At 44.4% G+C, this 12,175-nt stretch overlaps 1 protein-coding gene across 1 annotated transcript in view; it reads left to right on the top strand.

The window, feature by feature from the left end:
• The window catches only part of wdr27 (WD repeat domain 27), a 274,954-nt gene extending 264,290 nt beyond the window's left edge, over positions 1–10,664 (top strand). The window contains exon 25 of the mRNA XM_071409311.1: positions 9,249–10,664. Coding sequence (XP_071265412.1) covers positions 9,249–9,326 — 78 coding nt within the window. The 3' untranslated portion in view covers positions 9,327–10,664. The remainder of the gene's footprint in view (positions 1–9,248) is intronic.
• Positions 10,665–12,175: the final 1,511 nt, after the last annotated feature.

The raw sequence follows: 12,175 nt of genomic DNA, 5'->3' as shown, positions 1-12,175 counted from the left end.
GCTAGATGGTTAGGGCTAATGGGAGGGTTAGCTGGATGGTTAGGGCCATTTAATAGGAGGGTTAGCTAGATGGTTAGGGGTAATGGGAGGATTAGCTAGATGGTTAGGGGTAATGGGAGGGTTAGCTAGATGGTTAGGGCCATTTAATAGGAGGGTTAGCTAGATGGTTAGGGGTAATGGGAAGGTTAGCTAGATGGTTAGGGGTAATAGGAGGGTTAGCTAGATGGTTAGGGGTAATGGGAGGGTTAGCTAGATGGTTAGGGCCATTTAATGGGAGTGTTAGCTAGATGGTTAGGGGTAATGGGAGGGTTAGCTAGATGGTTAGGGGTAATAGGAGGGTTAGCTAGATGGTTAGGGGTAATGGGAGGGTTAGCTAGATGGTTAGGGGTAATGGGAGGGTTAGCTAGATGGTTAGGGCCATTTAATAGGAGGGTTAGCTAGATGGTTAGGGGTAATGGGAGGGTTAGCTAGATGGTTAGGGCCATTTAATAGGAGGGTTAGCTAGATGGTTAGGGCTAATGGGAGGGTTAGCTAGATGGTTAGGGGTAATGGGAGGGATAGCTAGATGGTTAGGGCCATTTAATAGGAGGGTTAGCTAGATGGTTAGGGCTAATGGGAGGGTTAGCTGGATGGTTAGGGCCATTTAATAGGAGGGTTAGCTAGATGGTTAGGGGTAATGGGAGGATTAGCTAGATGGTTAGGGGTAATGGGAGGGTTAGCTAGATGGTTAGGGCCATTTAATAGGAGGGTTAGCTAGATGGTTAGGGGTAATGGGAGGGTTAGCTAGATGGTTAGGGCCATTTAATAGGAGGGTTAGCTAGATGGTTAGGGGTATTGGGAGGGTTAGCTAGATGGTTAGGGGAAATATGAGGGTTAGATAGATAGGGGTAATAGGAGGGTTAGCTAGATGGTTAGGGGTAATATGAAGGTTAGCTAGATGGTTAGGGGTAATGGGAGGGTTAGCTAGATGGTTAGGGGTAATGGGAGGGTTAGGGCCATTTAATAGGAGGGTTAGCTAGATGGTTAGGGGTAATGGGAGGGTTAGCTAGATGGTTAGGGCCATTTAATAGGAGGGTTAGCTAGATGGTTAGGGCTAATGGGAGGGTTAGCTGGATGGTTAGGGCCATTTAATAGGAGGGTTAGCTAGATGGTTAGGGGTAATGGGAGGATTAGCTAGATGGTTAGGGGTAATGGGAGGGTTAGCTAGATGGTTAGGGCCATTTAATAGGAGGGTTAGCTAGATGGTTAGGGGTAATGGGAAGGTTAGCTAGATGGTTAGGGGTAATAGGAGGGTTAGCTAGATGGTTAGGGGTAATGGGAGGGTTAGCTAGATGGTTAGGGCCATTTAATGGGAGTGTTAGCTAGATGGTTAGGGGTAATGGGAGGGTTAGCTAGATGGTTAGGGGTAATAGGAGGGTTAGCTAGATGGTTAGGGGTAATGGGAGGGTTAGCTAGATGGTTAGGGGTAATGGGAGGGTTAGCTAGATGGTTAGGGCCATTTAATAGGAGGGTTAGCTAGATGGTTAGGGGTAATGGGAGGGTTAGCTAGATGGTTAGGGCCATTTAATAGGAGGGTTAGCTAGATGGTTAGGGCTAATGGGAGGGTTAGCTAGATGGTTAGGGGTAATGGGAGGGATAGCTAGATGGTTAGGGCCATTTAATAGGAGGGTTAGCTAGATGGTTAGGGCTAATGGGAGGGTTAGCTGGATGGTTAGGGCCATTTAATAGGAGGGTTAGCTAGATGGTTAGGGGTAATGGGAGGATTAGCTAGATGGTTAGGGGTAATGGGAGGGTTAGCTAGATGGTTAGGGCCATTTAATAGGAGGGTTAGCTAGATGGTTAGGGGTAATGGGAGGGTTAGCTAGATGGTTAGGGCCATTTAATAGGAGGGTTAGCTAGATGGTTAGGGGTATTGGGAGGGTTAGCTAGATGGTTAGGGGAAATATGAGGGTTAGATAGATAGGGGTAATAGGAGGGTTAGCTAGATGGTTAGGGGTAATATGAAGGTTAGCTAGATGGTTAGGGGTAATGGGAGGGTTAGCTAGATGGTTAGGGGTAATGGGAGGGTTAGCTAGATGACATGGGGTAATATGATGGTTACCTAGATGGTTAGGGCCATTTAATAGGAGGGTTAGCTAGATGGTTAGGGGTAATGGGAGGGTTAGCTAGATCGTTAGGGGTAATGGGAAGGTTAGCTATATGGTTAGGGGTAATAGGAGGGTTAGCTAGATGGTTAGGGGTAATGGGAGGGTTAGCTAGATGGTTAGGGGTAATAGGAGGGTTAGCTAGATGGTTAGGGGTAATGGGAGGGTTAGCTAGATGGTTAGGGGTAATGGGAAGGTTAGCTAGATGGTTAGGGGTAATAGGAGGGTTAGCTAGATGGTTAGGGGTAATAGGAGGGTTAGCTAGATGGTTAGGGGTAATGGGAAGGTTAGCTATATGGTTAGGGGTAATGGGAGGGTTAGCTAGATGGTTAGGGGTAATAGGAGGGTTAGCTAGATGGTTAGGGGTAATAGGAGGGTTAGCTAGATGGTTAGGGGTAATGGGAAGGTTAGCTAGATGGTTAGGGGTAATAGGAGGTTTAGATAGATAGGGGTAATATGAAGGTTAGCTAGATGGTTAGGGGTAATAGGAGGGTTGGCTAGATGGTTAGGGGTAATATGAAGGTTAGCTAGATGGTTAGGGGTAATGGGAGGGTTAGCTAGATGGTTAGGGGTAATGGGAGGGTTAGCTAGATGACTAGGGGTAATATGATGGTTACCTAGATGGTTAGGGCCATTTAATAGGAGGGTTAGCTAGATGGTTAGGGGTAATGGGAGGGTTAGCTAGATGGTTAGGGGTAATGGGAAGGTTAGCTATATGGTTAGGGGTAATAGGAGGGTTAGCTAGATGGTTAGGGGTAATGGGAGGGTTAGCTAGATGGTTAGGGGTAATAGGAGGGTTAGCTAGATGGTTAGGGGTAATGGGAGGGTTAGCTAGATGGTTAGGGGTAATGGGAAGGTTAGCTAGATGGTTAGGGGTAATAGGAGGGTTAGCTAGATGGTTAGGGGTAATAGGAGGGTTAGCTAGATGGTTAGGGGTAATGGGAAGGTTAGCTAGATGGTTAGGGGTAATAGGAGGTTTAGATAGATAGGGGTAATATGAAGGTTAGCTAGATGGTTAGGGGTAATAGGAGGGTTAGCTAGATGGTTAGGGGTAATATGAAGGTTAGCTAGATGGTTAGGGGTAATGGGAGGGTTAGCTAGATGGTTAGGGGTAATGGGAGGGTTAGCTAGATGACTAGGGGTAATATGATGGTTACCTAGATGGTTAGGGCCATTTAATAGGAGGGTTAGCTAGATGGTTAGGGGTAATGGGAGGGTTAGCTAGATGGTTAGGGGTAATGGGAAGGTTAGCTATATGGTTAGGGGTAATAGGAGGGTTAGCTAGATGGTTAGGGGTAATGGGAGGGTTAGCTAGATGGTTAGGGGTAATAGGAGGGTTAGCTAGATGGTTAGGGGTAATGGGAGGGTTAGCTAGATGGTTAGGGGTAATGGGAAGGTTAGCTAGATGGTTAGGGGTAATAGGAGGGTTAGCTAGATGGTTAGGGGTAATAGGAGGGTTAGCTAGATGGTTAGGGGTAATGGGAAGGTTAGCTATATGGTTAGGGGTAATGGGAGGGTTAGCTAGATGGTTAGGGGTAATAGGAGGGTTAGCTAGATGGTTAGGGGTAATAGGAGGGTTAGCTAGATGGTTAGGGGTAATAGGAGGGTTAGATAGATAGGGGTAATATGAAGGTTAGCTAGATGGTTAGGGGTAATAGGAGGGTTAGCTAGATGGTTAGGGGTAATAGGAGGGTTAGCTAGAGGGTTAGGGGTAATAGGAGGGTTAGCTAGATGGTTAGGGGTAATAGGAGGGTTAGCTAGATGGTTAGGGGTAATAGGAGGGTTAGCTAGATGGTTAGGGGTAATATGAGGGTTAGCTAGAGGGTTAGGGGTAATAGGAGGGTTAGCTAGAGGGTTAGGGGTAATGGGAGGGTTAGCTAGATGGTTAGGGGTAATGGGAGGGTTAGCTAGATGGTTAGGGGTAATAGGAGGGTTAGCTAGATGGTTAGGGGTAATAGGAGGGTTAGCTAGATGGTTAGGGGTAATAGGAGGGTTAGCTAGAGGGTTAGGGGTATTTTTAGGTTCAGCCTCCCTTTCTCACTTTCACACATTAAATGGACAGCAGACTGTGTTCATTTAATGTTTTACTGCCAGAAGAAAAGTAAACAAGGAAAATTCTCCTTCATGGGGTCATTTCCCACGTCCCCATAAGGACAAAGGCTATTTTAAGTTTAGGGGTTAGGTTTAGGGTTAAGGTTAGGGTTAGGATAAGGTTTAGGGTTAGGGTTAGGTTTAGGGAAAATGGAAATTTTTGAATGGAAATACATTTTAGGTCCCCACAAGAATATAAGAACAAAATGTGTGTGTGTGTGTGTGTGTGTGTGTGTGTGTGTGTGTGTGTGTGTGTGTGTGTGTGTGTGTGTGTGTGTGTGTGTGTGTGTGTGTGTGTGTGTGTGTGTGTGTGTGTGTGTGTGTGTGTGTGTGTGTGTGTGTGTGTGTGTGTGTGCACGTATCCATGTGTATGTGTACATGGGTGGGGTGACTGACTTCCTGCAGAGCATGTGAGTGAGAGAGACACAAACAGACAGTCAGCGTGTGTGCAGGGCCTGCTCCAGGCAAAAGCGGTCGCTTAGGGCCCCGTCCTTTAGGGGGCCACCATAAAGCATTCATATAGGCTTCATAAGCACTACATAAATGGGTCACAAATAATCTATAACTGTATTTCATGCTCTAATAAATGTGAATAAATACATTGATGGTTATGTCACACACTTATGCCACATTATGAATCTTAATAGCGCATGACATACGGTTATATATGATTTGTGAAGCATCTATGTAGTGCTTATGAAGCCTGTATGAAGATGCACTCCAAATAAAGCAGGACCAGCAGTTTTTCTCTTGTTATGTGAGGAACTGAGAGTCTCTCAATTAGCCATGTCAGCTAGCAATGTTTAGATTGTTAGTTAATCCAGCCAGCTATAAAAATAAAAAAAAACCTGCACAGGGCCCTGACCTCCAGGAGGCCACCATTGATTTTGTTAGTCTTTCTCACTCAGATATCATATTAACATGGCATAAGTCATGGAAAAATGTGTAGAATTGCAGGAAATTAGCTTTAAAACTGCTAAAATTTATTTCCACCACATGATAAAATGGATAGAATTGCAGGAAATTAGCTGTAAAATTGAAGAAAAAAATTCCCTCTGCCTCAAGCCAAAATAATTAGAATAGAATGATTGCTACATTTATTAAAATGATTTGCGGCAAGGTGGGGGGGCCCCCAACCAAATCTTGCATAAGGCCCCCAAAAGGTTAGAGCCAGCCCTGCGTGTGTGTGTCAGTGAACTCTCCTCTCCTAGCGTTCCACACACAGCTGGGTATTGTCCCTGTGTCTCCAGTAAGGAGGATCTGCTACAGCATCAACATCCAAACCAGAAGAGATTAAATAAATAAACCCTGATAGATATAGGGCTAGACAGTGTGTGTGTGCGTACGTTTGTGGGCGTGCGCGTGTGTGTGATTAAATAAATAAACCCTGATAGAAACTAGTCAGCCCTACTGGTGTTTGACTCATCTTCATTCCAAACACTTCAGACTCTTCTGACTCTTTCCCAACAGGGGCGTATTCACTCATCAATCGTCAGAAAGTTTAGCTGAAGTGCATGGTTAGGGCTCAGCAGACTACCTGTGTTTGACTGATCTTCTGACTCTTTCCTGTCATATCAGGGTGTTGACTGCATATGGGCCTATTCACTCATTTAGCTGATGTCCTGGTCTCTCGTTGATATCAGACCTGGCTCCAATCATATTTAATATATTTTAAATACTTGTGCTTCAATGAGCTTGCCTGGCACAATGAAACCAATGGAATAGTCCCTGTCATTTTTTGCACCTGTGCAGATCTTTTGTGTGATGAAATACAGATTATTTTTGGGGTGTATGTTAACCTGAGGTCACAGACTAGCACAGTACAGTGTTGACTAATGTCTCGGAGTGCCATCAATTTCCACAGCTCTCATAAGCCATTATGAATGAGTACCATGAGTCTCACTATGAACCCCAAATGGAAGGTTTATCAGGATGCGTCCCAAATGGCACCGTATTCCCTTTATAGTGCACTACTTTTGACCAGAGCGCTATGGGTCCGGGTCAAAAGTAGTACACTTAATAGGTAATGGAGTGCTGTTGAGGACACAGACTCTTTCACACAGGACAGAATCTCACTATGAACTCTAAATGGAAGGTTTCCCAGGTTGCATTGGAGCCTGTAGATTGGCTGCCGTAGTGGTGAGGTAATGTTGCTCTGGCCTGGGTCACTGGCTGATTGGCCGACAGGGGATAGCTGAGATCATGGTCCCTCCTCTTTGAGAGAGATATGCTGCTGAGGACAAGGGGATACGTGTGTGGGGGAGAGTTGTGTGTGATCTGTGTGCACGTGCATACGTGTGTGTGTGTGTGTGTGTGTGTGTGTGTGTGTGTGTGTGTGTGTGTGTGTGTGTGTGTGTGTGTGTGTGTGTGTGTGTGTGTGTGTGTGTGCGTGCGTGAGTGTCTACGTCCGTGAATGCGTGTGTCTGTATCCATGAGTGTGTGGGTCAGGCTGCTTGGCTTAATATCTTTTTTACACACAATAACCCATAATGCCAGTGAAAACATATTTTTTTGAAATGTTTCCATGTGAAAATGAAATACAGAAATATCTAATTTACATAAGTATTCACACCCGTTACTCAATACATGTTAGAATCTCCTTTGGCAGCTATTACAGCTTTGCACACCTGGATTGTACAATATTTTTTGCACATTATTTTCAAAATTCTTCAAGCTCTGTCAAGTTGATTGTTGATAATTGCTTGACAGCCATTTTCAAGTCTTGACATAGATGTTCAAGCTGATTTAAGTCAAAACTGTAACTAGGCCACTCAAGAACATTCCATCTGTAACGGTTTTCTTCCATAGGTGAAGGAGAGGACCAAAATGCAGCGCGGCTAGTGTTCAACATGTTTAATAACGAACAAGTGAACACTACAAACAGCAAACAAAATAACAAACCGTGAAAACCGAGACAGTCCTATCTGGTGCAGAACAAACACAGAGACAGGAAACAAACACCCACAAAATCCCAACACAAAACAAGCCTCCTATATATGATTCTCAATCAGGGACAACGATTACCATCTGCCTCTGATTGAGAACCATATTAGGCTGGACATAGAAACAGACAAACTAGACACACAACATAGAATTCCCACCCAGCTCACGTCCTGACCAACTAAACACATACAAAACAACAGAAAACAGGTCAGGAACGTGACACCATGTCATTTTGCCTGTGCTTAGCTCTATTCCGTTTCTTTTTATCCCCAAAAACTCCCTAGTCCTTGCCAATGACAAGCATACCCATAACATGATGCAGCCACCACCATGCTTGATACTCAGTGATGTGTTGTGTTGGATTTGCCCCAAACATAACGCTTTATATTCAGAACAAGTTCATTTCTTTGCCACATTATTTGCAGTTTTACTTTTGTGCCTTGTTGCAAACAGAATGTATGTTTGCAACAAGGCTTCCTACTTTTGTAGTATTGTGGAGTAACTACAATGTTGTTTATCCATCCTCAGTTTTCTCCTATCACAGCCATTAAACTCTGTAAGTGTTTTAAAGTCACCATTGGCGTCATGGTGAAATCCCTGAGCAGTTTCTTTCCTCTTTGGCAACTGAGTTAGTAAGGACACCTGTACCTTTGTAGTGACTGGCTGTATTGATACACCATCCAAAGTGTAATTAATAAATTCACCATACTAAAAGGGGTATTCAATGTCTGCTTTTTTCATTTTTACTCATCTACCAATAGGTGTCCTTTTTTGCGAGGCATTGGGAAACCTCCCAGGTCTTTGTGTTTGAATCTGTGTTTGAAATTCACTGCTCCACTGAGGGACCTTACAGATAATTGTATGTGTGGGGTACAGAGATGAGGTAGTAATTAAAAAATCATGTTAATTATTGCATACAGAGTCCATGCAACTTATGTAGAACTATGTAGAACCTAAAAGGGTTATTCCGCTGTCCGCAAGGAGAACCCTTTAAATAACCCTTTTTGGTTCCAAGTGGAACCCTTTTGGTTCCAGGTAGAAATAACCCTTTTGAGTTCCATGTAGAACCCTTTCCACAGAGGGTAATACGTTCTACCGGGATCAAAAAAGGCTTATACCTGGAACCAAAAAAGGTTATTCTATGCGAACAGCCGAATAACCTTTTTTTCTGAGCATGTAGGTTATAGGGTGCTATTTGGGCCACAGTGTGGACAGTTTGATAATTGCTATGAGATATTATAAACCTGGGATTTAACTGCTGCAAAGTTCTTAGTTTAGCTTTGTTGTAGAGATCAGTGCTGTTATGCAATATTGCATGGCTTTCCCCAATTAGAAGTTTGGATCATGCTGAGTTAAATGCAACAGTATGATAGAGGGAATAGCCTACTAGCCTGGTCCCAGATATTTCTCTACTGTCTTTTGTGCTCCTATGGTCGTTGTCATGAGAAAACTGCCAACTGCTACGGTCGTTTTCATGCCAGTTGATATTTATAGGACTTAGCAAGACAGCACAAACAGATCTGGGATCAGACTATAGGATCATGTAGAAAGGCACCCTAAAGAGTTTAGCGTGATAGGTATGGATACTTGCCTGGCTACCCAAACGCCTTGCTCCAGCCAAACGCTACGCCACACCCACAGCGCTACTTTCTTCTCTTCAACGAGTCTCCATCTGAGTAACTCCCTGACCATTTCTAGAACGCAAACACATTCTAACCGTTCTGATTTGTCCCAGAAACCGATGGATTGGGCCAGAGACAAAAAACATGGTTAATGCGGCATTTAGAACATTTCGTAGTTGGCTTTGCTACTCTGTTTAGTTACAGATACAATCGCTAAAGACTTTGTTTTGTACAGAACCCCTCATTTTGACGTCCCCAGAAACGACTTCAACGGTGCCAGTCTCAGACTGAAGTATGTAGCGAACATACTGTAGAGCAGCGGAAGATCTCAGTTTAAGTCGTCAGGAAAAGGGAATACAGTCAGTCTCTGTTTATAATCACCCTCATGTGATCAGTCAAAGGGTAGCGTGATGATGTCATTCTTATTCTCTGTCTCTCTCCTTCCCAGCTGCTGACCGGGACTCTGGACGGGAGGCTGAGTCTGTTCCGCCCTGGCAACGCCGCCATCAGGGTCGCCCTGTCATGACAACAGGGGCTGGTTCCCATTACGACAGGCAAGCGCATTCAAACATTTGAAAGAAAGCAAATGATATATGAACCCAGGTCTGGACCTGACGATGACGCTTGTGTTATTTACACCATACTGTAATGGGGACCAACGGGCCTCGTTAGCTAGAGAGCTTCCTTTTATCCCATTGGCTGTGATCTCACAGTGAGGCTTTACAGAGGGATGGATGCCAGGGCCTGGAGAGTTACAGCAGCATTACTGAGACCCAGGGGCCACAGTGACATCACCATCTGACTGCACCGCTCAGCAGCCTGCGAGTCTGACACGCAGACGTTACTACATACTAACACACCCATCCACATGTACAGATGTATTTACATTAGAATGGAGACACACACATACACACACACACACACACACACACACACGCACTCAGACCTAGACAGAAAGAAAAGACTGGTATGTTCAGTACAGTACCATATATCACCTATATCCCAACAGTACAGTAGGTGAAATTGGAATATTCAAGATTAAACTGATTTGAATGCATACAGAATGCTTAACTGTTTTTGTGCTTCTTACTGTCCTTCTCCGTTCCACACTAGCAGTAGCTGTACGATGATTTCTTCCATAGTTCTGGCAATTAGGCCTACTGCTCAGATAACATATTTCTCCCTCCCTCTCCCTGTTGCTGATGGTTTGAACATAAGCTTAGTGTATAAAACATTAGGAATGTCTTTCCATGACATAGACTTACCAGGTGAATCCAGGTGAAAGATATGATCCCTTATCGATGTCACTTGCAACTCAATATAAGGAAGGTGTTCATAATGTTTGGTATACTCAGTGTATGGGGAATGTACTGTTCTGTTCTGTACTGTCTGGATGGAACAATATGTATGGTGGAGACAGTCAGGGTACTGTAGACCAGAGGACATCCGCTAGTGTTCTTGGCCACTAAGAGGGAACCAATATGGCATCTCAGTTTTTTTATAGACTTTTTAAGGATTAGGCAAAAGATCAATAGTCGGGTCTCGGTTCCTGTCACGCCAAGTTAGTTTCAGTAACTTGTAGGGAAAGGAGAAGTGGTGGTGGAACTCAATATCGATGTGAGGATAACAGTTGAAGAGGTAGGAAACATCTGGGAAGGGAGCCAGAGGGGCCCACCTCAACGAAGCACTAACTGTAGCATTATCTCCCACACACACACATACCCACACACAAAGGTTCTGGACTCAAGCTGGGCCATGACAATCACAACGAAGAGGAACAGACCTAGTTTCTGCCCAGCAACAAAAACTGACTGATTGTTTATCTTAACATACAAGGAGAGGATCTCTGCCTAGTCGAGGGGTGTAAATACAGTGGGGAGAACAAGTATTTGATACACTGCCAATTTTGCAGGTTTTCCTACTTACAAAACATGTAGAGGTCTGTAATTTTTATCATAGGTACACTTCAACTGTGAGAGACGGAATCTAAAACAAAAATCCAGAAAATCACATTGTATGATTTTTAAATAATTCATTTGCATTTTATTGCATGACATAAGTATTTGATCACCTACCAACCAGTAAGAATTCCGGCTCTCACAGACCTGTTAGTTTTTCTTTAAGAAGCCCTCCTGTTCTCCACTCATTACCTGTATTAACTGCACCTGTTTGAACTCGTTACCTGTATAAAAGACACCTGTCCACACACTCAATCAAACAGACTCCAACCTCTCCACAATGGCCAAGACCAGAGAGCTGTGTAAGGACATCAGGGATAAAATTGTAGACCTGCACAAGGCTGGGATGGGCTACAGGACAATAGGCAAGCAGCTTGGTGAGAAGGCAACAACTGTTGGCGCAATTATTAGAAAATGGAAGAAGTTCAAGATGACGGTCAATCACCCTCGGTCTGGGGCTCCATGCAAGATCTCACCTCGTGGGGCATCAATGATCATGAGGAAGGTGAGGGATTAGCCCAGAACTACACGGCAGGACCTGGTCAATGACCTGAAGAGAGCTGGGACCACAGTCTCAAAGTAAACCATTAGTAACACACTACGCCGTCATAGATTAAAATCCTGCAGTGCACGCAAGGTCCCCCTGCTCAAGCCAGCGCATGTCCAGGCCCGTCTGAAAATTGCCAATGACCATCTGGATGATCCAGAGGAGGAATGGGAGAAGGTCATGTGGTCTGATGAGACAAAAATAGAGCTTTTTGGTCTAAACTCCACTCGCCGTGTTTGGAGGAAGAAGAAGGATGAGTACAACCCCAAGAACACCATCCCAACCGTGAAGCCTGGACGTGGAAACATCATTCTTTGGGGATGCTTTTCTGCAAAGGGGACAAGACGACTGCACCGTATTGAGGGGAGGATGGATGGGGCCATGTATCGCGAGATCTTGGCCAACAACCTCCTTCCCTCAGTAAAAGCATTGAAGATGGGTCGTGGCTGGGTCTTCCAGCATGACAACAACCCGAAACACACAGCCAGGGCAACTAAGGAGTGGCTCCGTAAGAAGCATCTCAAGGTCCTGGAGTGGCCTAGCCAGTCTCCAGACCTGAACCCAATAGAAGATCTTTGGAGGGAGCTGAAAGTCCGTATTGCCCAGCGACAGCCCCAAAACCTGAAGGATCTGGAGAAGATCTGAATGGAGGAGTGGGCCAAAATCCTTGCTGCAGTGTGTGCAAACCTGGTCAAGAACTACAGGAAACGTATGATCTCTGTAATTGCAAACAAAGGCTTCTGTACCAAATATTAAGTTCTGCTTTTCGGATGTATCAAATACTTATGTCATGCAATAAAATGCAAATTAATTACTTAAAAATCATACAATGTGATTTTCTGGATTTTTGTTTTAGATTCCTTCTCTCAC

The sequence above is a fragment of the Salvelinus alpinus genome, chromosome 7 (assembly GCF_045679555.1).
Source record: "Salvelinus alpinus chromosome 7, SLU_Salpinus.1, whole genome shotgun sequence".
Classification (NCBI taxonomy): domain Eukaryota; kingdom Metazoa; phylum Chordata; class Actinopteri; order Salmoniformes; family Salmonidae; genus Salvelinus; species Salvelinus alpinus.
The sequence above is the reverse complement of the archived record's forward strand: the minus strand, read 5'-3'. Positions and strand labels throughout refer to the sequence as shown.